Raw genomic sequence first — 26,078 nt, 5'->3', positions numbered from 1 at the left:
ACCTGACTAACTCGAGGAAACTAAACAGAGCTCTGAACTTCTAATAAAAACTAATTGGATCACCAAAGCCTTCCAAGGCAAAATATTGCTAGTGGACCAGGAACAAAGTGTTGAAAAATGAAAATGACTCTCTGTGGATTGCTCATTTGTTTGCTTCTTACTGGGACTAAAATCCATGACCGAGGCTGTATCCAACCCATGATAGACAGGCCATGTCTGCTCATTATGCTCCTGTGGTGTGGCCATGTTGAGTAATTGCTGGGTTTCTGGTCAACGCTTCAAGAAACATATGTTCCGCTCCACACCGTGAGATTCCTAGCAGGAGGCTACAGTAACTACCGGCCATGTTTAATGTGACTTATTTGACAAAGACTCTTGGAGGAATTCACAGTGACCTAGAGTGGAAATAATGGGACATAATTTGAAATAATAGTTTTTTTTTTCTCAACCAACACACTTCAAAGACCTGAAAACTTGAATCCTTAAACAAATTTCCCCTCCCTGTGTTTATGTCTTAAGAATAAATCCAATTAAGTTGGGTAATTCTTGGCAGATGCTGAACAAGTTGGGAAAGATTTGCTATAATTTAGCAAAATTGCTGCGCTTTGCTTCCCTCCCTTTAATTTCTGGCCTTGGCTAATGAACCCAAATCCGGACCCTCCCAAAAACAGATGAATTTCTACACTCTCCTCTCCCTGTCTAGAAACAAAAGGCACGATCAATCATTATCCCTGTAAAAGTGTCTCGGTGGGATGATAACGGCGCGGGGGGCAGTGGTGGGGGCACTTTCATGCTGATTATGAAAAGTGAGCTATAAATATTTTAAAATTCTCAGCATCCCTAGTACTTTAGTCAACCTTTCAGCCTCATAAGGTCACAGCTAATTTGCAAGCCATAAAAATGCATTTGGCAGATTTAACAGGAACGAGAGACACTCTGATGACATCGTCTGGGCCCCGTGCTTCTTTGGGGAAGAGTTATTATTCCCATTAAGCCTGGCAGAATGGCGAGGCCAGAAATTTGCCGCTGGTACGCCCCCATTGATTGCAGGCAGGAGGATGAGCTGCTAATGCATTTAGAGAAATAAGCTCTGTTAACACCGTAGACTTAGAGCACTACAAGCTCAAAGAGAAATTCTCATCAATGGAGGCCAGACGTGCAGTAGAGTTTTTTTTACAAAAGCTGACTGCATTAAGCGGTTGAAACAGATTTTGTTTATACATACTGTAAAACATCTAAAGTTATATGTTACAAGATCATAAACCAGGGAACTACTGAAATAGTCAGAGACTGTCAACATGCTGGATCAACTTTAATCTTTACCTCAGTATCCCATGTTTATGTTAAATTATACTGAAATGTATGCGGCTAACCCTCTAATCCACATTTAAAGACCCCATTCAATCTATATTTTCTGTTCAGGTATGCTAGCATACTCCAAAAAGTTGAAAAAATAGACTTTCTCATCCAAAACAAACCAAAAGTTTTGATGACTTTTGCACAACAGATTTTGGTCAAATTAAATGCTCTCTAAAATGAGAATGTCCCTCCTCAAAATACCACCAGCCACTAAATAGCAAATATGGTTTATTGCTATTACGTAAATACAGCTTATTGGCTTTTTAAACATAAAAAGTGATAAGCTGTTCAATATTTCCTGACCAAACTTCCTGTTTTGATAGGAAATGCATCAACACAGGAACGACAACTGTGCTCTTCAAGCAATTTCATTGGGTCTTTAAAGAAATTTTAAAGAATACATGAATTATGAAAATTTAGACTTCTGTCTGAGCTAATAATACAGATATAATATAGATAAACCTATATATTTATTCTGCCAAAAGAATAAATGTAAACCCATTAAGCCCTCACAGTTGCACCAAGCAGGGCTGTACCCATGACATGTGGCACAAAAATAGATTGACATTCCAATGACCTTATGGTGAATCTATAGGGAGTGTGAATATTAGTTACACCTTATAAATCACATTGTCTATATTTAACTAAGGCATTCATAAACAACAAATAAAACCCTGATACCACTGAGACTAATTTGCACGGTAAGGATCTAAAGAACTGTCACGTCACAGATATGCTAGGGTATTATGACACTTCCAGTGAAAAAGTGGAACTTAACTGAGAGGAATTGTCGTGAAATCCCTCTAAAGATGCACTACCATCACCCAAGGATAGAGAATGATCGAGGTGACCAACCATAATTCCATCTAAAACATAAAAATGAACGTCTCACCTGGCTCATTAAAGCAGAAGGTCACCTAAGAATGAAAATTCTTACGTTATTTACTCTTAAGCTGTTTAAACCCTTAAGGGCCATTCATATCAAATGCTTTCTTGTACAAAAAAACAAAACAAAAAAGCTAGATGCAACAAATGGAACGCAGGTGTCTTGAGGAACATTTTAAAAAGCTCAATTTCTTGTAAAGTGACATGACATCTTAAAAATGCCACTCCTGTACGAGACTCTGAAAAAAGTAATACGTAATGCTGCAATGGTCAAAGACATCCATCTACTTTTATTGCGTTAACATAGATAAATAATTGAAAAAAGAAAACAGGGCAGACAGACACAAAAAGTGTGTTTGTTGTGAACAGCCCCTTATGTTATGTTATTTATTTTACAGGGGAACACAAAATGACTTTTTTTGCACTTTCTGGAACTGTCGTTGTATTGAAAACAGCTGCACAAATGTCCTTTTAAAACAAATTTTTGGTCTCCAAAGAAACAAATAGCAGCATATGGGTTTGGAATTATATGAGGGTGAGTAAATTATGACAGAGGTTTCATTTTTGGGTGGACAATTCCTTTTATATGGAAGTGTGGAATTAAAAGAAGCAGACAGAGCTCAAACTGTCATGCCAAAGGTAAATGGACATGAGTAAGATGATAAAGAACACACGTAAAGGGATTTATGGGGGAAGGAAGAGATAGGACCTAAACAAGGAGACACAAAGGTGAAGAGTGACCGTAGGGTACTAAAACGTTGCTATCCAGATGTAGCCTGGATATGTCCTTGGAGCAGTAGACCTCAGAGAGTGAATAAAGTCTTAGGGTGAAAGAAGAAGAGATAGAGGGAGGTGTTTGAGAGAGATGAGGAGGAAATGGAGGAAGGGAAGTGAGGTTGTACAGTACCTCTCTTATCGGTGACAGCAGCATTGAGGTTCTTGGAGGCTAAGGGACCTGTAGTGTCTGGGTGGGTGGGTGCAGGGGGAGTTGTGGATGGTGACGGTGTGGTGGGGGCATCTGTCATACGTAACAAACAACAATGAGGACAAACACATAAACAGAAAGGGACAAACAAAAAGACAAAACAACGATGACAAGGGGGAAGAAAACATTAACAACAATGGAACAAATGAAACAATAGTTGTATGCAGACATCACAAGCAAATAAAAACTGAATGGTTTAATTCAACAATGTAAACATGAATAAACTTGAAATAAACAACACTACATATAGTTCACCTGACACTCAAGAAATGTATGTTTTGGTTTCCGATGTTTACTGATAATGGGAGTTTGGTTTATGTACAATAGTCTATATCAAACTGTTCAAAATGACAGCAAAGTGACAGTTTTGCACAGAAAATGGTTGAAAAGTCAAGCCACATGCATTGAGAAAAGCATAAATATTTGATGAACCATCAAAGGCAGTCAGTAAAGCCGACATGCTGGAGAAAATGTGGGGAACACAATCACCGTAACAAGCCTTTTCTTCTTGAGTAGAAACAATACTTCTTTCCAATAACAATATCTAAACATCCTTAAAACAAGATAAATGTACTTGAGAAAGAGAATTGTATAACATAATAAGATTTTTTTCAGATAACATATCTTGAATTAAGTTCATTTACATTTTTAAAGGTATATTCAGGGTTTACTACAAGTTAAGCTTAATTGACAGCATTAATGCTTATTATTACAAAAACACCTCTAATTTCGACAAAAACAAATTTTCCCCATTTTCTTTAAAAAAAGCAAATATATGGATTACAGTGAGGCACTTTTAATGGAAGTGAATGGGGGAAATCCATATAGCCAATTATAGCATCAAGGCAGTGTGTAAAGTAACTGTATATCCACATTTACAACATTGTTACCATGACGATGTAACACCGCAAATCCTAAAACGACTAAAAAAGACAATTTAAGCAACTTCACAGCTCAAATAATACATGTGTTTTAACAGAGAATTAATGTAAGTGCTTTTATAAAATTACAAGCTTCGCATTTGTCACGTTCATGTGTGTTGATTTCTTTGGTTCTTTGGTTGATTACTTTGTTATTAGTCTTGTCTTTTCATTGGTTTATGTTCATTTAGTCCTGTTATCTTGTTTATAGTTTAGTCTTGTGATTGGAAAAATACCTCAGTGGTCGTAAAAATGAACAGAGTCTCGGGAGCGACCTCTGTGGTTGTGGGCATGGACTGAGTCTCGGGAATGACCTCTGTGGTCGTGTACATGGGCAGAGACAGGGAAACAAAAGTCTTTCTCTGCCCATGTTCACGACCACAGAGGTTGCCTATGAATCACAAGACTAAACTATAAACAAGATAACAAGACTAAATTAACTTAAACCAATGAAAAGACAAGACTAATAACAAAGTAATCAACCAAAGAACCAATGAAAACAAAACACATGAATGTGACAGAATTCTTGGTAAACCCAACAAAAATTGGCCTCATTCACTTCCACTTTAAGTATTTATTTTTTATGAAGTCAATTTCTTGTGGTAACAACCAATATTATGCTGTCGAATGAGCTTAACATGTATTGAACCCGGAATATCCCTTTAACTTACTGGAACATAAGACAAAAACACTTATTAAGAAATGTGTGTGTGTGTGTGTGTATATATATATACTGTAGTGTTGGGTGTAATACAATTACAATGTAATTAGTTACTGTAATCTAATTACTTTTAGTCAAAAAACAAGTGTAATACAGTACATTTTAAATTCTTGTAATCAGATTACAGATACTGATTTTTAATTAATTAAATTAATTTTAAGTACATTATAGGGTTATTCTTATTTCTAATACAATATTTATGTAGAATACATGAATTATGGTTTTATGAGTCATTGTGAAGGAGAAATGTGAGGTCATGAGTGTATAACTTGCGTGTCACAATGAACAAGGAGGAAATAAAGACAGAATTTTGAATTTGTTGAGTGGAAAAGTGTTTTAGAAAGTAATTTAAAAGTAAAGTAATTGGTAATGTGATTACTTTTTCAATTAAGTAATTTGTAATGTAATCTGATTACAATTTTAGAAAACTGATTATTAATTTGTAGTGCATTATTATTTTTAAGTAACTTACTCAACACTGTATATATTGCACTGATGCACAATATTATATTTTCGAGTGCATCTTTAAAAATGTAAAAGTGCACAGATGTATTGTATTGTTACCTGTATTGTAACTTTTCAAGATGCAAGGTCATTAACTTCAAAAATCTTCTTTAGCAAAAGCAAAGTTCACACCAATCCACAAAATCTATAACTTCAAGGCGCAATTCAAATTGAGTGATTTATGCTTTTAAAAATGCCAGCTATCATTCAAGCCTCTTAATCACAACTTTGGTTCCACAATCAGCTTAAGACTGGCAGCCGTTTTGCATGCATAAAGCACGTTTAGTGCAGTGATAAGGACAGGAGAGGAGAGTTGGACTCAATTTGATAAGCTACATCACCAGTCTGCCATTGCACTAATGGACTCAAGCAGACAAGCAGAGTAATCCAGCTGATAGCTCAGAATTTTACAGCGGCCAGCAGCTCTGGCTATCTAAAAATTAGACAGACCGCAGGTTCCAGTAGCATATGTTAATAAACAGCAGCTCAAAGCTCAAGTAAAATATGTTTGCAACCCTGCCATCTGTCTGGAAATTATTCAAAACTTTTCTCAAATCTTCATAATAATACAATCTCATGCAAAATCCCATGCTTTGGCAAAATTATCAGCTATGAACATATGTTAAACATATACAGTACATATGTTAGAAAACCCGAAATATATATAGATATTTAGATATAAACATAGAAATTACTTTCCTTTTAAAATGACATCTTATGGAACTATTCAGCAGGTTGGGAGAGATATGGTGATACATTAGTGCTATTACCTGTTCAAATAGGCTAGATACTATTGGCCTGCTCTAATGTTTTATTTAAATGTCATGGACCAGTTTTAATTAAGGGTGAGATTTACATATATATATATATATATATATATATATATATATATATATATATATATATGTATATATTCTCTATCCTCTCTCTTAAGAAGCCTACCTCACTGACATGGAGGCCCCTGCCTGGAATACCAAGTGATGGGCTGCATATTGAACAAGAAGAATCATTGCTTTCTAATCGACACAGTAAAAGACAGAGACCATTGTATTGTCCTGATTTTTGTGCTAATCACTAATGGAAAGACAGTATAATGTTTTGCTATTTAAAAAAGACAGTAATGATTTCAGACAAGGTGCTTTATATTTGTAACGCCCAATTAGCTTTTTATTCCTACAGAGAAGGTGTCAATTTTATAGCATCAACATCATTAAGAGCTTAGGTTCACCTTGTTGTTATAGTGTCTTGACATTTCAATGAGCCAATGACTGGACCCCTACATTGCACCATAATGGCTAATTAAATCTTCTTGAGATGACCTGCGAGAAGTGACAAAAGTCGAGCTTGGAAGAGATAAGGATATGAGAGAGAAAGCAAAGAAACTTTTGGAACCCATAGAGAGCTTTTTGGAGCCTGGAGGGGTTTTAAGTCAAGAAGGCAGAGTCACAGGGGGTGGGGGTTTGCGAGATGCTGTCGGCTTCTTCCGCTTGATGCTCACAGTCATATCCGTTGTGAGCCTGTGAGCGTATCCGCACAGCTGCCGTTGATGACAGAGATAGCAGATGTGGATGCAGCGTAGCCTCTAAACCTCAGGGTGTGGATAGGCTCATGCTTTGCTGTTGTGTTAAGTGGGGAGTGGAACTCATTCACTTTAAATGAAGTCATTGAAGGACACAGAGAGGATCTGTGGCTTGCTGCATCTTTGCACATGTTTTGCATAATATTTGTGCCGCAGAGGTAATTATCCCATGATATGTGGTTGCTAGGGTGTTCAGAGTGGTTTCTAACTGGCCCAACTAAAAAGAGCCCACCCTTAAAGGTCCCGATATACTTGCGGAGAAGTATATGCTTCACTGTTGGCACGACCCAGGACTCATGATAACGTTTACCTTTTCTTCTCCGGAATATAAATTTTCCAGATGTCCCAAACAGTCGGAAGGGGGCTACATCAGAGAAAATAACTTTGCTCCAGTCTTCTGCTGTCCAATCCTTGTACTTCCTGCAGAATTTCAGTCTGTCCTTGATTTCCTGTTTTTCTTGGAGAGAAGTGGCTTCTTTGCTGCCCTTCTTGACACCAGGCCATTTTCCAAAAGTCTTCATCTCACTGTGCATGCAGAGGCACTCACACCAACCTGCTGCCAATATTGAGCAAGCTCTGCACTGGTGGTGACACGATTCCGTAGCTGACTCCTCAGGAGGAGACAGTCCTGGCACTTGCTGGAGTCTCTGGGACGTCCTGAAGCCTTCTTCACTGCAGTTGAATCTCTCTCCTTGAAGTTCTTGATGATCCGGTAAATGGTTCTTTCAGGTGCAATATTCTTTGCAGCATTTTCCTTGCATGTGAGGCCATTTTGATGCAAAGCGATGATGGCTGCACGTCCTTCTTTAGAGGTAACCATTGCTAACAAGAACACAATGATTGGAAGCACTTCTTCCCTCCTTTTATAGCAATCAGTCTGCTCTTATAATCCAATCAGAATGATAGAGTGATTTCACCTGACTAGTATTCGTTCACACTTTCCCAGGTGCTGCTGAAATGATTAGTGAAATGATGTTAGCTAGTCATTTTTTGCCAGGCCAAAAAAAAAATTTAATTTGGGTTTTTGTGATAAAGTAAATGTTTTTGGCCAGTGAAGCTTAAAATGCATATGATCACTCTGCACAGTAATCTAGAAACAATGTGAATCAACACCACAACAACTGAATCAGAAAACTTGTGAAACACAAAATATACGGCAATAATTTTGGCCACAGCTGTAGGCTTCTCATTCAACATCTGGTAAAATGCTTGTCTGGTGCCGTTCTCAATATATGTTATAGGTGGACCGAACTATTGATCATCTACATCTGAGACAGAGTTTGTGTGGATCGACCACATATTGCGCTGAGCAATCATGAGCCTCTGTGCATTTATGTGTGTCGGCAGAGCGGTGCTTCTTCAGTAAAGTAGTGATGGGAAGATCGGATGATTTTACTGACTTGGATCTTTGAGTCTCGTTCAGCAAAATGAACAAATCTTTATTCAAGTAATTTTGTTCATTTGTGCAGAATTAAATTAAAATATAAAATTTTCAATAGCCAACCCGATCTGGGTTACAACGTCAGTATCGGATCAGTGCCATTCCTAGTAATTGCATGGGTGCTACCAAAGCAGGTGCTGGTACAACATTTTCAATGGGCCCTTTGAGGGCACAAAAAAAACCCTAATGTGGCTCGGACTGAAATTTAGTTTGACACCCCTGTTTTAAGCTATTCTTCGACCAACACGCGTTAATATGGGTCCGGCGTTGCGGGCTTGTAGACGTATGCACAACAGCACTGCTGCTGAAAAAAGGGGAAACACTGTATATGCAGTAGCAAATGTTTAATGTACCTTGTTTACATAATTAATTCATGATGCTAATGCGCTAACATGCTCTACACGACCATGATATATGTTCTTTTAATTTATGATGACATTAGCCCCGTTCACACATGCAACCAGGTAAATTACAGGAAAATTGTTGGGTTGCCTTTTCTGGAAAATGTACCAAATGTGCCGTTCACACATCCCATCAATACGGAAATGTATAGGTAATGATACAACTTAGCATTAAGTAAACTTGCCAGAGCAAAATTGACCAGTATTTTCAAAAGGGTCATGTTCACACATGACCCATAAACTGGAAATTGTAGGTAATTTTCTGGAAAAGGCTGTATGTGTGAATGCGACTACTAATACAACTGCAAAGATGAATGTATAAAATAGTAATAATGGGCAAAATACAGACAAAAGAATGATCATGAGAGAGGCATATCTTACTTTGGGCAGATGTGTGAATGGCTTTCACTGCAGATGTCACATGAGTGAATGGGCTCTTGAGAGTATTTGAGTAGATTTGATTCCTTTTGTAGATTATTTAAATAAAAAAAAATTTAATTAAAAAAACACATGACAAGCTCTTTCAAGCCAGTGTGTTCACATTGAATACTGACTGAAAAATGTAAACAAAGTAGTAGGTGGAGCCTCAGGTCAGGTCGATAACATGGATAAATGGCGGTAAGAAGGTGTTTAGCAGCTGTTTAGAAGTCTTCCAGAAATGGTTGTCCAAGCGAGCTGTTTCAAATCAGTGAAACGAATGCAAAAACACCTTTTTGGCCAGATAATGTTCTAAATGATGTCATACCCATTCGTCCTTTGATTTCATATGAAGTATATCTGGGCTTTAAGTCTATGATATTCTGGGGCTTAGATATGGTTCAGGCCCTTCCTTCAGTGTAAGTCTATGGGAACTTTTCCCCATCTTATTTTGAAAATCACAAGTCTGATTGCTTAGAAAAGTAATAGCACACCTCTCATCAACAAGCCATATGGTTTGAGGTATCATTCATATCTGCAGCACAAAAGGTGCCAGAGTTTAGGAATGGGTTTATAACAAATCCCTAACTCTAAGTATGACCAATAATAATAGAGATGCTTACCTTAAAAAGCACCAATAATTAAAGGTGCTCCCAGTCATTTTTTTCTTCTAAAAAATTAATTTCTTCTCCCTAAAGAAATTAATAGTAATTTTGATCCATATGTGTAAAATGATGACCACCCATGTGAGATGAAGAGTTCAGTCACATCAATAACCTTATAAAAGCTCTTTTATTCTAGATGGAGCAGGGGCGACTCATGGGGGCAGCCATGTTAGACTACTGACTTAATCACAGTAACTGCCCTGTTATTGGAGACTTTCATTCATGAATTAAATGAATCCTGGCTTACTGTGCATAGTGAATGTCTACATTGGCATTTGGTAACTGAAAACAACTGTGTTTGCATGATGCGGCATCCAAGCCACTAGGTGTCAGTGTAAGCCATACTGCAAAATACTTAAAAAAAAAAAAAATTACTGAGTGTAACTTTAAGCTAGATTTTTTTTAATGTTTTGAGCCAACAAATATTGCAAGGTGTTGCAGATTTCAAAGGCATCAAAATGAAATGGCAGGGTAGAAATGTAGATTTGATTAGCAAATATGCAGATGCAGTCTGAGACAGCAGCAAGGGCTCTGTTAGCATACCAGATATGTTAATGTAATCCATCTGTCACTCACCATAAACAAACAGCACATATTCAGCGTGATTGGTGCCCAAGTGATTGGTGGCTTCGCAGCGGTAGGTGCCGTTGTCTGTTTTGTTAAGTGACGTGAAGGTGAGTTCTCTTCCTTCAACAATCATGCGGTCTAGGTCTGGTAGTTCTCCGCCATCTTTAGTCCAAAGCACTGGGTCTGGCCTGATGAAACAACACTGACTTTTAGCTTCTAATAAAGTACACATTTCAAAGTTGCTTTACCCCTAATATTAATATAAATGAAAAGACAGCACTGACATAAATCTATAGCTATGTATTTGCAAAATATGAATAATGTTTTTAAACCATTTTACTTGCATAATGTATTTCTGCATGAAACACTGATGAATTGTGCAAAATAAGACCAGGAACATTAAGAATGTACTGTATAGTAATTTCAAACTCAGGCTTTAATCCATTTCAATTTACAACAATTTTAAATATTACCAAGTATGTATTTTTAAGTAAAATTGTTCCAGCAGCTAAGGTCTTCTTTAACTCATCGTCAATGTGAATTTATGGTTATATATTCATAGCTATTTAATTTTACATTTTAGATCATCACGTTAATATAAGCAAGTGGAAAGAAGTCGCTAGCTGTAGGCCTGCCCACAGGGCAATTTCCACTAGGTGCATTACAGATATGCAACGCATTTTCCCAAAGCTCTCTGCTAACGTTATAATTCAGTGAGATGCTGATAAATTGGTGATGCTTACGAGGGGTTTCCTTTAGATACACATTCCAGTTTGAGGTACTGCCCCTCCTGTGGGATGTTTAAAGAGTGTTTGATCTCTACACGGGGAGCATCTTGGACAGAGACAAAGAGAGACAAACAATGAAATATTGTTTTAGACAACAGCATCTAAGCAGATGACTGACACTATACGGAGATCAAAAGGAAAGTGATGTGAAACGTAATGTTCAGGCTCAAAAGCTCCATTGCATTTCAATAGATTGACTAAATCTCAGCTTTAAGTAAAACCATAACCGGTAAATTAATTCTGTCTGTAAGGTTGATCTTTGTGAATATTGTTTGCACCAGGTCACCATATTCCATAATTTAAGAAGTGCCAGAAATGACTTTAGAACACACAAAATAAAAACTTGTATTGCAATATATTCAGAAATCTGATTTATGGCCATATACAATAATATATAAAATATGTTTATATATATTTGGGCATATACTGTATGTACATATTCAAATTCCACTATGACTTGGGAGAATATATGTTGCATATGTAAAACGCCTTTTTTGTATTATTTTGAAATATATGTTGCATTTGTACAAATATACTGTACACATCATATACTGTATGTATTTTACATATATTGCCATATATCAGATTTCTGTAATGTTGTAAACATTAACATTAGTTAGTGCCATAGTTAACATTATAATAAGCATGAACAATACTTTAACAGCATTTATTAATCATGCTTAAAGGGATATTTCACCCCAAAATTTTTATTCTCTCATCATTTACTCACCTTCATACCATCCCAGATGTGTTTGACTTTCTTTCTTCTACAGAGCACAAACAAAGATTTTCAGAATAATATTTCAGCTCTGTAGGTCCATACAATGCAAGTGAATGCTGACCAGACCTTTGAAGGTCCAAAAATCACATAAAGGCCTGATAAAAGTAATACATATGACAGTGTTTTAATATTATGTATGTCTTCTAAAGCGATGAAATATTTGGGTGAGAAACAAATCAATATTTAAATCCTTTTGTTTATTATGTATATATATATCTATATATCCATAAGACTCTAGAGGTTAAATCATCTTCAGAAGCAAGGTTTGGGTGAGAAACAAATACATATTTAAGTAACTTTCAGAATGTGAAAGTGAAAGTGGAGATTTATGATAAAAAAGAAGTCTTGTCTTATGGATTACTTTTATGCTGCCTTTCTGGTCACCATTCACTTGCATTGTATGGACCTACAGAGCTGAGATATTCTTCTAAAAAACTTTGTTTCTGTTCTGCTGAAGACAGAAATTCATACACATCTGGGATGGCATGAGGGTGAGTAAATGATGAGAGAATTTTGGGTGAACTATCCCTTTAATGTTAATTTCAACATACACGAATACATTTGAACATTAAACGTTACATATGTTAACATTAGTTAATACATTATTAACTTAAAATAACAATGAAAAATGTTATTTGTTTAAATTAACTTAAATTAAGATTAATAAATGTTATAAAATGTATTCATTGTTTCATGATTACTAATGCAATAACTATTGTTTACATATAGATCCTTATTGTAAAATGTTTACACTTTCATTATTAAATCATTCACAAAAATTATTATATGCTTAACAGATCAGTAGTTCATGCATGTTAAAATGTGAATATTTAGACAATTACGTTTTTTCTCAATCGCTTTGTCTCAATTCTCGAATGAAAATATCTATTTTTGTGGAAATGTTCTGTTCACTATACATGACTTTACATGTAAGAAATGTGTAAAAATGGGACAGTTGTACTTACAATTTAGAGAATGTTAAGACTGTTTCAAAAAATTAGCCAAAGCGATTGAGAAAAATTGTAAAATATGAATCAAAGTTTAATGAACTATTTGGATGTTCATTAACTAATGATCTGTTAAGCATTATATAGTCCAATAAAAATATGTTCTCAACTGAAGCTATTCTGAAGTGTTATCTTACTTTGTAAACTATTACTATGTTATTACTTTGTAAAATATTTAATAATGCTGTTTCAGAGTGTAATTTCTGTAGTACAAAACGGGCTTGTAGTATAGAATATATGCATAACAGGATGTTAGCTTGAGTTGCGGCACAGCTATACTCACAGTGGACCTCCAACACCTCAGTGGTCTGCTGTGGGGTAGCAGTCAGGGCCACATGGTCAACTCGACAAGTGTAGGCCACACCATCATCATTCCGATCCACCTGGAGCCTTAGGGAACTCTTCACAGTGAACGTCTTGCCACTGGCATTCACCTCTTTGGCACCTAAGAAAGGCAGACGAGAAAGGTTTTTACATCTATGTCATAACAAAGATGTTTGTCAAAGGTGTTTTATGTTTGAAACTTGTTTGTCATGTGGGTTTCATCTGAGCTTCGTATACATTCGAAGTATTGTTGTGTGCAGGAAAAGATGAAAGATGCACCACTTTTTTTTAATGCTTTAATAGATACTTTAGCAGAAGTGAAGACAGTGTTGAGTTGCATTCATTATTTTAATGCACTGACACACATCACTGTGGTTGGAACATTCTTGAATTCAGCCTCTATTTCTCACATTCAAAATAGGATCGAACTTATAAAAGTAAACCTCTGATTCTTGTAAGGTTTCATGAAGAAAAAAATAATTGATCTGATTCTTGTTTTATTGCACTTAAAGGAATACACAAGCTCAATTCAAGTTAAGCTCAATCGACAGCATTTGTGGCACAATGCTGATGCCCAAAATAATAAATTTCGACTAATGCCCCCTTTTCTTAAAAAAAAAATAAAAATCTAGATGTAGTGAGGCACTAAAAATGGAAGTGAATGGGGCCAATCCATAATTGGTATGGTTTCAAAAGTATAGCCACAAGATGTACACAATGTGTGTTAACATGATATAAGTGTGATAAAATCACTTACTAATCTTTGCTGTTGAAAGCTATATCCAATTTTACAACTTCGTTACCATGACGACATAACTCCGTAAACACTAAACCCTTAAAATGACTATTTAAACAACTTTACAGTTCAAATAATACATCAAATTTAACAGAAGAATTAACGTAAGTGCTTTTATAAAATTATAAGCTTCACATTTCTGCCTTTAAACCCTCCAACAACTCGCCTCATTCACTTCCGTTGTAAGTGCCTCACAGTAACCTCAATTTTTGCCTTTTATTTTTTTTAAAGAAAAGGACTGACGAGTCAAAATGACTTTCTGTGGTAATATAATGCCACATATGTTGACGATTGAGCTCAACATGTATTGAACCCGAAATATTCCTTTAAAGAGATACATTTACCCCAAAATTAAAATTCTGTCATCATTTGCTCACCCTCATGTTTTTTCCAATGGCAAATAAAGCAGGAATTATTTTATTGAATGTTTTCTAACCAAGCTGCTATATGTTATGCTGTTTGACAAGGAAATTCTCATAAAATATGTTAATTCAATACATTTTATCCCATAGCATTAGTTCTGATGTATAGTATGACACATTTATCAGCCTAAACGAGTTCCCTGTACTCCTATTAATGCTTGAAAACTCCATTAGTTGAACAACAGATTTTGTTTTGTTTCGTTCTATTGTTTTTTTTTTAACATTATAATGACTTATAAGTTTCTAAGCTTATGCTGCTGTCTAGTAACATTTACAATACAAATCCAGGGCAATTAATTTACAGCATCTCTAAAAGCTTAATAAATAATTCACATTTCTCATCAAAAGGGTATTAGTGCCTCTGTAAGAAAGCATAGTAAATAACCATTTTTACTTTTGTTGGATAGGGGTTCTAATGAATTTAGGGACCAGAGAATATAATGTGCATCAGCAGGGAAAATTTAAACTGCAATATTTATCAAGATACTCTTTACATTGAATCACAGTTTATATTAACTTGCATCAAGAAAACATAAACTAAGATTAATACTGTACATTATATTACCTGCAGACCCCCTGGTTGAAAACCCAGAATTTAGAGAGATTCCCCATATATTCGCTACAACTAAATTGCTGCAACTGAATTAGTGCACAATGCGAAACATGTCTTATTGAATTGCTTAATGTGACAGCAGAGTCTGCATAATCTAAGACTGAAGCCACATAAAGGATTTCACTCCTTACAAACCTTTAGATTCAGGTCCAACTGAAAAGTATGAATCCCTACAACTCTTGCCTATATGAATCATCCTCTTTCAAGTCTCTCTCTCTCTCTCTCTCTCTCTGTCGCTCTCTCTCTCTCTCTCTCTCCCTCCATTTGCTCTCCTCTGCTTTTGCTGCTCCCAGCACCGCTCTTGCTATCACTGCCAAGCTGTCAATTAGGATCCTCTGGGGGTGTCGCCACACGCCCAGGAGCATCTGAGCATGCAAAAGATATCATTTATAAAACTGAACACACACACACACACACACACACACACACACACACACACACACACACACACACACACACACACACATACAAGAAAAGGTAAAGTTTTATGGGAATTCTTACTCTAGGGATGCTTATAAGATGCATTTAAGAGGTTGGGGTTTCCGTTTTTAATTCCGGATATAAAACAAACAAACAAACAAAAAAAGCCCAGACTATTAGTGTGTTCATATGAGCATTCAGATGAATAACACTTTCTATGGCTGTGAACAGTGTGAAAGCTTTACTTGAGAGCAGAGATACACTCCCCACATTTAGATGTGGAAGTGGGAAGATGGTTCCATCCCACGGTTAGAGCTTGTGAAGATTCGTAGCATGCTTTTAACGTTTTCTTACTATCATGTTACAGTTAGTATAATTAACAAATAATGTCCACTACTTTCCAGCATCTTTTGATTGCTTAAATAAATTATGCACATTAGGGCTTGATGGTATGATGGTATGTACCATGTAACAGTAGAAATTATGACGTATTTCATTCTATCTGTCTGTCTGTCCCTGCTCGTCTATCCTTCCGTGCGTCCATCCATCCAGGAGGAAAAACAGCATAATGAGAGCTTGTCAGCACTGCCTATTTCTATTGTCTACCACAGTTAGTTAGCAGTGTGTGTGAGAGGGGAGAGATTTGCCAGCAGACAGAATTCAAATTAAGGTCAGCATGTTTTACATTAATATTTATGAATGCAAAACAATAATAGAAACATTATCACTGACTCACACTCACACATATACACACATGCCCACATTTAACAGACACAAAAGTGCTAAAATGGTTTCTAATCTACAGTACACACACACAGGCATGAGTAATTACGTACATAGTTGGACGCAATTTAAGATGAATCGGAATTCCCTGAATAGCGCAAATTTTGGGTTTTAAAGCTATGAGTTGCGCTCTTTTTTTAGAATTAGAATGCTTTGCTGGAACTCTGCGATAGCTGCGGCATATAGTGTGCCCAGAGAGCAACTGAGAACAGGAAAGAATAAAACGTGAGGAAAGATTTGCATTTCATTTCAGCTGTGCGCAGTTCTGAATTTAAATGCAATTTCTACCTGATAGAAGAGGTATTTAGAACAACAGGAGACACAAAGGTGTGCAGCTCATCTCTGCTGCCTCTACTCCCATTTTGCAAGCCCATTAGAGAGAGTGAGCAGGATATAAAAAAGAGAGAATCAGAAAGTGGAGAGAGAGGGAGACAGCAAAATGTTCTTTATCTGATAACCGTGAATTGCTCTCAAGGTAAACACAGTGGTCATTCATGGTGAATTGATTTTTATGTGTGTATTTGTCAGAAGTTGGCTGTGCATTTGCATTGTGAGATCTTAAATTTGAGGAAGCAGTTTTTAATTTCCACACAGAAATTGTCAGTTTGTGTTTATTTATGCACCACAATCTCCTGCCTGTAGTGGGAGACTCTTAGTTTCTCCAGAAGTGAGTGAGCTCTGCAGTGACTCAATGGCAGTATCATCTACCTAACGCTAATCCTAATGTCCCAGAGACATGAAAACTAACAACAACTATTTTATTTCAACAACGCCCCCCATTTCCCTCCAAAATCACTATGAATATAAGTTACTAGCAGCACACCCCTTCCCCCACCCCCGTGGCCCTCTATCTGTTCAAATATCCCTTATAACTGGTCATTGTGGGTTTCAGTGTGGAAGCTCTGCCTGGTGAATGCGATTTTATCTCTCTAATCCACACAAACAGTCTCCCCACTGCCAGTTCTCTCACTAGGGTCAAATACAGCAGGCTGAGATGGGATTTGTTGATGCGATTGTCTGTGCCTGTTTGGAATTAATGATCTTGTTTAGATGCACATACACTTACACACACACAAATGTCAACCAGCACACTGTCTGGCTGCTGACAGTGTGATCATATCACCTCAGCCAGAGTGCAACTGAATCACAGGATAAGCTGTTTTATCAGTGCCATTACTACAGACTCTCTACAGTTGATATAGACACACTTACATTAAAAAGCTAGACCCACAGCAATCTTTCAATTGCCACACCCAAAAGCTAGACCCACAGCAATCTGAAAAACGTCATACCCAGTAATCTGTCGAATGCCCCAATCACAGTGATCTGTCAGAAGCTCCACCCAGTAGTCAATCAGATGTCCAGTCATCTATTAAAAGCCTTGCCCATTGTAATGTGTCAGAAATCCACCTACTGTTATCTGTCAAAAGCCTCACCAGTACTTGGTACGAAGTCTGCCCAAAGTAATCAGTAAAAGGTCAGATGCCCAGCCTGCATTTATCTGTCTGAAGCCTCACCAAGTAAAACATCTGAAGCCCTGCCAAGTAATTTGTGTAGGATTATCCATGAACAAAGCCATCAAATGAACACAACAACACATTCCACAGATCAGAGAGATCCCCCACCGAGCCATTAGAGAGTCATAAAAACTCATCCATGGTGCCTAAACTGCTATTAAGTCCATCTCTGCAAAGAGGCCCCTAGGTGCAGGGGTCACAAGCAATAAAAGACAGAGAACACACTCCCTGAATTCCCAAGAAAGACTCAGAATACACTCTGTTTTTTCCTTCGATATAAACCAATTTGCTACACTTAGATGCATCAGATCATGAGACATTGTGATTATTATCCTGCAAACAGCAGCTAAATAGGAATCCATGGATGTTGTATTTCGCTGAGTTAACCCTCTAAAATGTACAGAAAGTGTTTACATTTTTTGTTACTTACACATATAATATTCATGAAAGAATGTCATATTTAGTATGTAAATGCTTGCTTGTTTACGCAGAGAATGTTGAAGACAACGGATGTCATGTCTCTTGCACTGTTGTCAAGATATAATTGTTCATGATTAAACATGCACTATTTTTGAGCAGGAGTTTGAAGAATCCTCCACAAAGGATCGTAAATCTGCTTAGGAAATGGACAGACCAGTTGGCCATGTGACTCTGAAAAGCCACTTCTAATTGGCTCAGGACACCTTTGGGGGGTGGCCAATTTCAGTTCAAAACTTTCCTACCCAAGGAAGAACGTCCGCTCTCTCTTCTCTTCTGCTGAACTCCTCTCTTGCAAAGCTCTCGTTTGAACCATCGCTTGATCTCTCCTCTTTGGCTATCTGGCTGCTTCACGATCCTCCGTGCCATGTAGAGTCCAAGGAAAACTCGGGACACACAAAGTCCCAAGGAAGCCTCTCACTCTCTGCTCTATGGTTCACACACCCAACAGGAGTCACAAGTCCTCCTTGCAGAAGGCCTTGCTTCATCCAGACAATAACAATCTGTGATCATAACAGAGTCTGAAACATCGACAGAACAAACTTTCGACAAAGAGCCAAAGAACCAAGCAACACAAAGAATGCAACGCAAGGAAACGCAACGACACACAAGTAAATCTCCAAAAGTGCTGGTGCATTAGTTAAATACTTTGGGTAATCCGATTGCAAATCGATTTAGACTCAAAGAAGGATAAATGGTTCTTAAGGCATTGTCAACAGACTCCATAGAGTTCCTTTTCACTGTATTGATCATTCTGTCTCTTTTCTCACCAACCTGTTTCATGTTTTATTTGTTAGATTAGTTTATGTTTAGGTAACCTAAACTTTTACCTCCCAGCAAAAAGGTACAAAGCCCCATCTGCATTAATCTGTCTGAAGCCCCACACAGTAAGCACAGCCAAGTAATTTGTGAGAAGCCCCACCCACAATAATCCATCTAAAGCCCCTCCCAGTAAAAGGTCAGAAACTCCATCCACTATAATCAGTTTGAAGCCCGCCCAGTAATCTGTCTGAAGACCCACCCATAATAATCTGTATAAAGCCCATCCCAGTAAAAGGTCAGAAACTCCATCCACAATAATCGGTTTGAAGCCCCACCCATAATTATCTGTCTAAAGCCCCTCCCAGTAAAAGGTCTGAAGCCCTGCTGAGTAATCTGTCAAAAACTCAGTTTTTCAATCTTGCTGTAGCTGTAACTGATATAGCATGGCACTAACTCCAGCAAGATAAGGGGTTTGATTCCCAGGGAATACACAAACTGAAAAAATTTATATATTAAATACACCTTTTTGGATAAAAGCATCTGCTAAATTCATAAATGTATATATAAACTAACCAATGAAAACATTTCAAACCACTTTCCTGTCTGTAACATATTTCTAATCACTCTACAGTCACCCATCATCTGAATATCTTGCTGTTTCTGATTCAGTCGATTTCTGGCTGAGTTGTGTAGATTGAATACATGCAAACAAGAAAGAATCTACCATCTGAATAACCTTTCTTTCTTCACATGTTAGAGATTAGCGAGTTTGTCCACCACTGAGAAGTTGGACTCTAATTCTTGGCCCCCACAGCCAGGATGAAAGAGGAAGCTTAAACGGCAAAAAACGCTGTGTGTTTAGACTCAGCGGTTGTCGCTGGTCTCCCTGCCACCATTAGTGGCTGTAAGAACTTTTTCTCTTCATCACCCTCTCTCTCTTGTTGGGATGTTAGCTTTTATCTAGACACCTGTCTGTTTGTTTTTTTTTATCAGCCAGGTCTGAGCAGATGGTTTCTGCTGGTGGTTGGATGTGTGTAGCCTGGTCCTAGAGGCACTGACCACTGTGAAACACACAAGAGCCAGACAAAGATTCTCAATTTTTCGCCATTCTATTCACAAAAAAGAAGACATTTTCTAAACTTTTGTAGCACTTTATTTTTTCCCCTCAAGTCCACTTTTAATGTTAGTCATTAGCCAGACAATAGTTGTAATTTAATTTTAAATTATAATTTTCCACCCTCTCTCTGGCCCTTACAGGCTGTTTTTGCCACTATGCTAACCCTAACCCCCACCCTAACACTTATGTAAATAAACTCTCTTAGGACAGGCAAACTGATTGGGAAAATTGCATGTGACTAATTAACAATAGGGTTGAACATTCAAATCGATGTTTATAGGACTTTGTTCACACTGCAGGAAAAATCTGATTTGTTCTCAAATCCGAATCTTTAGACTGATTGATCTAACTGCAGGTTACATGTGGACAGATCAGATTATTTGCTATTCAGACTGCAGTCGCTTTAGCTTGCACATCTCCAGGGGTGTCAAATGTACTATTATACTTAAGTTAAAGGATGGATACTGAGTGAAAATTTTACACAATTAAAAGTACAAGTATCTAGCCCAAATCATACTTGAGTGAAAGTAAAAGTATTCACGTTAAATTGTACATCAGTATTGAAAAATTCATATGTAACTCTCATATTTCTCCACCAGTGGCATTCGCAACCTGGTCATAGTATGATTTTACAATAACTACATTTTTGCAATATGATTATTACGTGGCCTGTTGTACATATCACGACAGTTTCCTGGTGGAATGAACACCAGAGGTGCTACAACAAGATTACTTTTATCAACTTTCAATCAAAATCATGAGTAAAACGGCAGATTATCAGTTCATAAACACTTACTTTTCACTCTGTTTCTCACATAGTGCTATCTTATGGCATAAAAACACATTTTCTATAGCGCATGACTCATTTTAATCTTTGCATTTTGCATTTATCTACATTTATAAGCTTGTTTAAGTGTGATCAAATTGGCTGGTAACTCAACCTAAATTGTTGCATTTGCGATACAAAGGTCAGGATTATGAGCCCTGAACAGCAGTGAGTCCTCATGTGAGCTAAAGTTTCAGAGAGACACCACAAAATGATGTGGTTGTGTTTTTCATCTCACATTGGCTTTTTATGACACTATCGGTTAGGTTTAGGTTTAATGTTTAAGGCTTAGGGTTGGGAGATTTTGTTGATTTAAATCTATAAAGAACATTAACCTTTACCTCATCTGTTCAGGAGACCATTTCACAGTAGCCATGAAGCACATAATTGTATTTTGCAAAAACGTTGGCACAGTCATGCAGTGTTCGTTGCATGGGAGAAGGGACTAACAAATTACGATTAACATTGTTGGTTTTATAGTTATTATATGAATTAATAGTTGCCTAACAACAACAACAACAACAACAACAACAATTCAGCAATTATGAAGTAGAAATTCATAGATAAAAAGCCTTTTTTTTATATATATTTGCAACACAAACGATCATTTTTGACTTAATAACTGTCCAATCTGTAGAAGTAGCAGTCGTTTAGAATAAAGGATAGGACAAAAACTGCCAGAGTTTCTCATTTCGTGCTCATAGATTTGAGTGAATACATCACATTCAGTCGGCTGATCACATGTGGTCTAGTCACACAAAATTTTCAACGTATCCGAAGCTCAAATCAGATCCAAAATTCTGCCTCTGCAGATGGTCGGAACTCCACACAGCCACTGTGCAACACTCCATTTGGAAATTATTTTCAAAAATGTAATGAGTAATTTCAAAATTAAATAAAATTGTAAAAAGTCAAAAGTAATATTTTTCTTTAGAAATGTAATTAAGACTTCAGTTTAAATTGTACTCGAGTAAAGTGCATATCCCCCCAAAAATTATACTTAAGTATAATACTTAGGTAGTTTTACTAAATTACTTTACACCCCTGCTTCTACATTAGTCATCACTGTAACAATGCAAACTTGCGAATCTTCACCATGAGTGAGTTTTTATCAATGGATGTTTTTCATGAGGGCCTCCAAATATTAACATTCTTCACAGAAAATGGCTTAAAAAACGGGAGTGGTGGCATCTGCAATGTTTATTGCTGCTAGGGTTTACAACTGTCCCGTTTTTGCCAGACGTCCTGTATTTTACTCCAATAGGGACGTGCCTATTACTGTAGCGCATAGCGAAATGTCCCGTTTTGAAGGCTTTATGTCCCATATTAAATCATGAAAGGGTTGGACAGTGAGACTTTTGATGAGGACCCCTGTCCTGTATTAAAGCACTCAAAATGCTCAAGCGTCCCGTATTCGCGTGAAACAATCAGCCTCATCGTGCTGTAGTGGCTCGCTTTGGGTGAGTCAAGTCAATGTCTGTATTATTTTAAAAGAGGTTTGCACTGCTTTGCTGCCCTGTAACATACAGTATATGTGACATATGTGTACGTTCCAATCAGAAGAGATTCTCATACTTCACCTTCCACTGTCATTCTGAACTAACTTTTTAGTCAATTTGATTGAAAAATGAAAACGATCTTGAAACGATCCTACATCAATATATTTTTCTCTTCGAAAAGTCCAGTGAAGGCATTGTTTATGATGTTTGGAATGCAGAACATGTCTTCTCATCACAACACCTGATGAAAAAACTCGCCGCACACAACGAATGACGGAAAAAAACACATGAATTCCGATCTGACCATTCAGACAAACGTGGTTTGGAACAGGCTGGTAAAAATCTGATTTTTTTTGTGCTTTTGTCCTGTTCAGTTGACAAAAACCTAAACGGATTTGAGTCAGATTGGCCAAAAAAAATCTGATTTTCTGCCTGTGGGAACATAACCTATGTGTCCAGTCATATGTTAATGTACTCTTGTGACATTGTAACTGCTGTTTGTGCAGCAAAGATTCACTAAATAGTCTGAGTGTATAGGGAAGGGAGCTTTGCATTGTGAATGTTAGGGCAGTGGTATTTAACTTCAGTAACCTTTTTATAGGACACTAAAGATTTTTTTGGATATCAAGTGGCTACTCATCCTAATGTCAAAATGTTCATTGTACAAAACAGCATTTCAATGGATTCATACACTTGGTAGCCAATAAATCACTCCACAAAACATTGTTGGTGGCACAAACCATGTTCTTGGGGCAAGTGAAGCCATATTCAATGTAGTCTGTATTTGCTATTACTTTGCATAGTTTTGGTCATAATTTTGGAGGTCACACAACCTGTCTGTTGCCTTCTGCCTAATTTAGTGGGTTTCTACCAAGTGACAGATGAATATGTGCCAAAAATAGTGTAGAAATTGATTGGACAACCTTTTATTTCAGCAACAAAAGACAGAGCAAAGCGTTTTTCCCTACTTTAAAAAAAGTAGATGAGCCTATTTATTTAGCTGTTTTAACTATTCATGATTATATGGGTAGTTGCATTTTATTATTTGCATTTAGCACTATTATTCCCCTGCTGTGTGTGACCCAATCAGAAAAGACCTGCAACCCACTAGTTACAAATCTCTGTGTTAGAGTATGCTTACATACTGCAGCACATTAAAATATTGCTATATTAAAAGAGCAAGATTTTTTTATATATATATTTACTATTTATACACCTTGTGTTTCAACAATTGTGTGTACATATGACAATAAAATCATTAAATCAACATTACATGCTTACTTACTCTGCCATTTTATATTCAAACAGTTAGAATGAGAAATTTTCAGAGGAACCCCGGAGGACAAGCTTTCTTTCTTTTATCTACTATGGGGATTTTCCTGTCGGCTAATCTGTTACATGTTCTCATAGTTCTCCGCGGGGCAGTTCTTCTCCCTGAAGGAGGTCTAGGAATGGATATGCACCCTTATCATCCTCAAGGAGGATCCAGTGAAACATTCTCACTCACTGAGACTCCACAACCCACACAACAGAATTATTACAAACATTGAAAAGTTCTGTAAAAGGCTTATTTATATCTTGATATGTACACATAAACTCAAAATACACTCTGAGACAGGGAACAGGGTCGTTGTCATAGAGTTTTGGGATGAGGGCTGATGGAAAATGTCATTACAGTCCATGTTTTATTCATGTATCTGTCAAGACACAGAAGGCATTTTAGAATTAAATTTTTAATGACTACTGAATGATTTCTCTTGAAATGATGAAGAGGAAGCTGTGGGGGTAAGAAGGCTATGTGCAAATACCTGTACTGGTTCACACTTGTGGGCGGTCTGACCAAAATCTAATTTTATATCACTGTAACGATCTTTATCATAAAAAACATTTATTTATTTTTGCTTACAATTCAACCCAAAAATATTTTTTTTTTTTTTTTATGACATACTAAGAATGTCTGTTTTCTATTATTGAAATAATTTAAAAATGAAAAGGAATTATTTAATTTTTTAAATAATTTTATGGACGCAAATCAAAAGATAATGATAATTACTGAACATTAAGTAAACCTGAAGTTAAAACAAGATTAAAACAATAATACATTATAAATATGAGAGAGAGAGAGAGAGAGAGAGAGAGAGAGAGAGAGTAGAGAGAGAGAGCGAGAGAGAGAGGGAGAGAGAAAAAGAGAGAGAGCAAGCACATTGAGGCGTGGTGATATTGGATTCTGCTACAGCTGACAATTTCACACACACACTATCTTGGGCTTTGCATACTCTTGGGGGGAGAAAGTGTGGGATGTCCTGCTTTCTGAAGACCAGCACAAATGTAATACCATGCTGAATGTTGCTACAGTCCCAGAGATTCCACAATAATGCGACTGCCATTCCCAGGCCAAGCTTTCAAAATAAATGCATTTATTGCAGTTCAGCCACACACGGCGTTGAGGAACTGCTGAAAATGGTGATGACAACAGCTGCCACTGCTCGCAAAAACAGCGACAGAATCACAGCAAACACAGGCAGAAGCACTACATGAAAACAACAGACCGAGGAATTGGATTGAGCAGGGCTGAAAAGCAATATCCTTTAGTTTACTTATACCTCTCTGTCAGGAAACCAAGACAAAGAAACCACGACAACCAGACAAACCCAATAGAATCAGAGTGATTGACATGGTTGAATGTCCACCTTTGCTTCCTTTTGTTGTAAATATTTTATTAGAAGCCCATTTAATCTTAAACATTGTGTGTGTATGTGTATGTGTGTGCATGTGTGTATGTTGTGTGGTAGGTTCACACTCTTGCATCCTTGAAAAATCTTATTGGATCCATCAATCACTGAACACATTCATGATGAAAAGATTCATGACATTGTGAATTCCTGCATGGTTTTAAATACACTACCATAAGAACTTCCCTGCAATCTCAATGAACTGTACTATACTCTTAAGATTTCCCTTTCTCTCACAAAGAACCACCTTACAATCTCAGAGAACCATCATACACTTTCACAGTACTGCCCAACACTTTTAAAAAACTTCCATACACTTTCAAATTACCATCCTTCACTCTAAAAAAAAAACACCCTACACTATCAAAAAACACCATTCACTCTCAAAGAAATGCCCTATACTCTTTATTCTCAAAGAACACCCACTCAGCACTTTATTAGGAACACCTGTACACCTGCTTATCCATGTGATTATCTAATCAGATAATCATGTGGCAGCAGTGCAGTGCATAAAATAATACAGATATGGGTAAGGAGCTTCAGTTAATGTTCACATCTACCATCAGAATGGGGAAAAATGTGATGCCTACACTCTTAAAATATCGACCTACACTCTCAAAGAACTGCCCTATATTCTCAAAGAACCACACTACAGTCTCAAAGAACTGCTCTAAACTGTCAAAAAATAAAACACTCTACACTCAAAGAGCTTAGATTAAATTTCAACCACATCTGGGAGAAATAATGCACCATTTTTTACGTTCTTTCTT

General features: G+C 36.9%; 1 protein-coding gene across 3 annotated transcripts in view; it reads right to left on the bottom strand.

Moving 5' to 3' along the window:
* Positions 1–26,078, bottom strand: part of LOC127636505 (cell adhesion molecule 2-like) — a 556,717-nt gene that overhangs the window by 8,734 nt on the left and 521,905 nt on the right. For 2 of the 3 annotated variants that reach the window (XM_052117020.1, XM_052117021.1), the window contains 4 exons: positions 13,304–13,465; positions 11,188–11,278; positions 10,454–10,632; positions 3,152–3,262 (listed from right to left, as the gene is read on the bottom strand). In XM_052117020.1, the coding sequence (XP_051972980.1) occupies positions 3,152–3,262; positions 10,454–10,632; positions 11,188–11,278; positions 13,304–13,465 (543 nt within the window). The remainder of the gene's footprint in view (positions 1–3,151; positions 3,263–10,453; positions 10,633–11,187; positions 11,279–13,303; positions 13,466–26,078) is intronic. The other variant, XM_052117023.1, reaches the window with a different exon arrangement.

Source organism: Xyrauchen texanus, chromosome 44 (genome assembly GCF_025860055.1).
Source record: "Xyrauchen texanus isolate HMW12.3.18 chromosome 44, RBS_HiC_50CHRs, whole genome shotgun sequence".
Classification (NCBI taxonomy): Eukaryota; Metazoa; Chordata; class Actinopteri; order Cypriniformes; family Catostomidae; genus Xyrauchen; species Xyrauchen texanus.
Note: the sequence above shows the minus strand (reverse complement) of the source record. Positions and strands in the feature narration are given on the sequence as shown.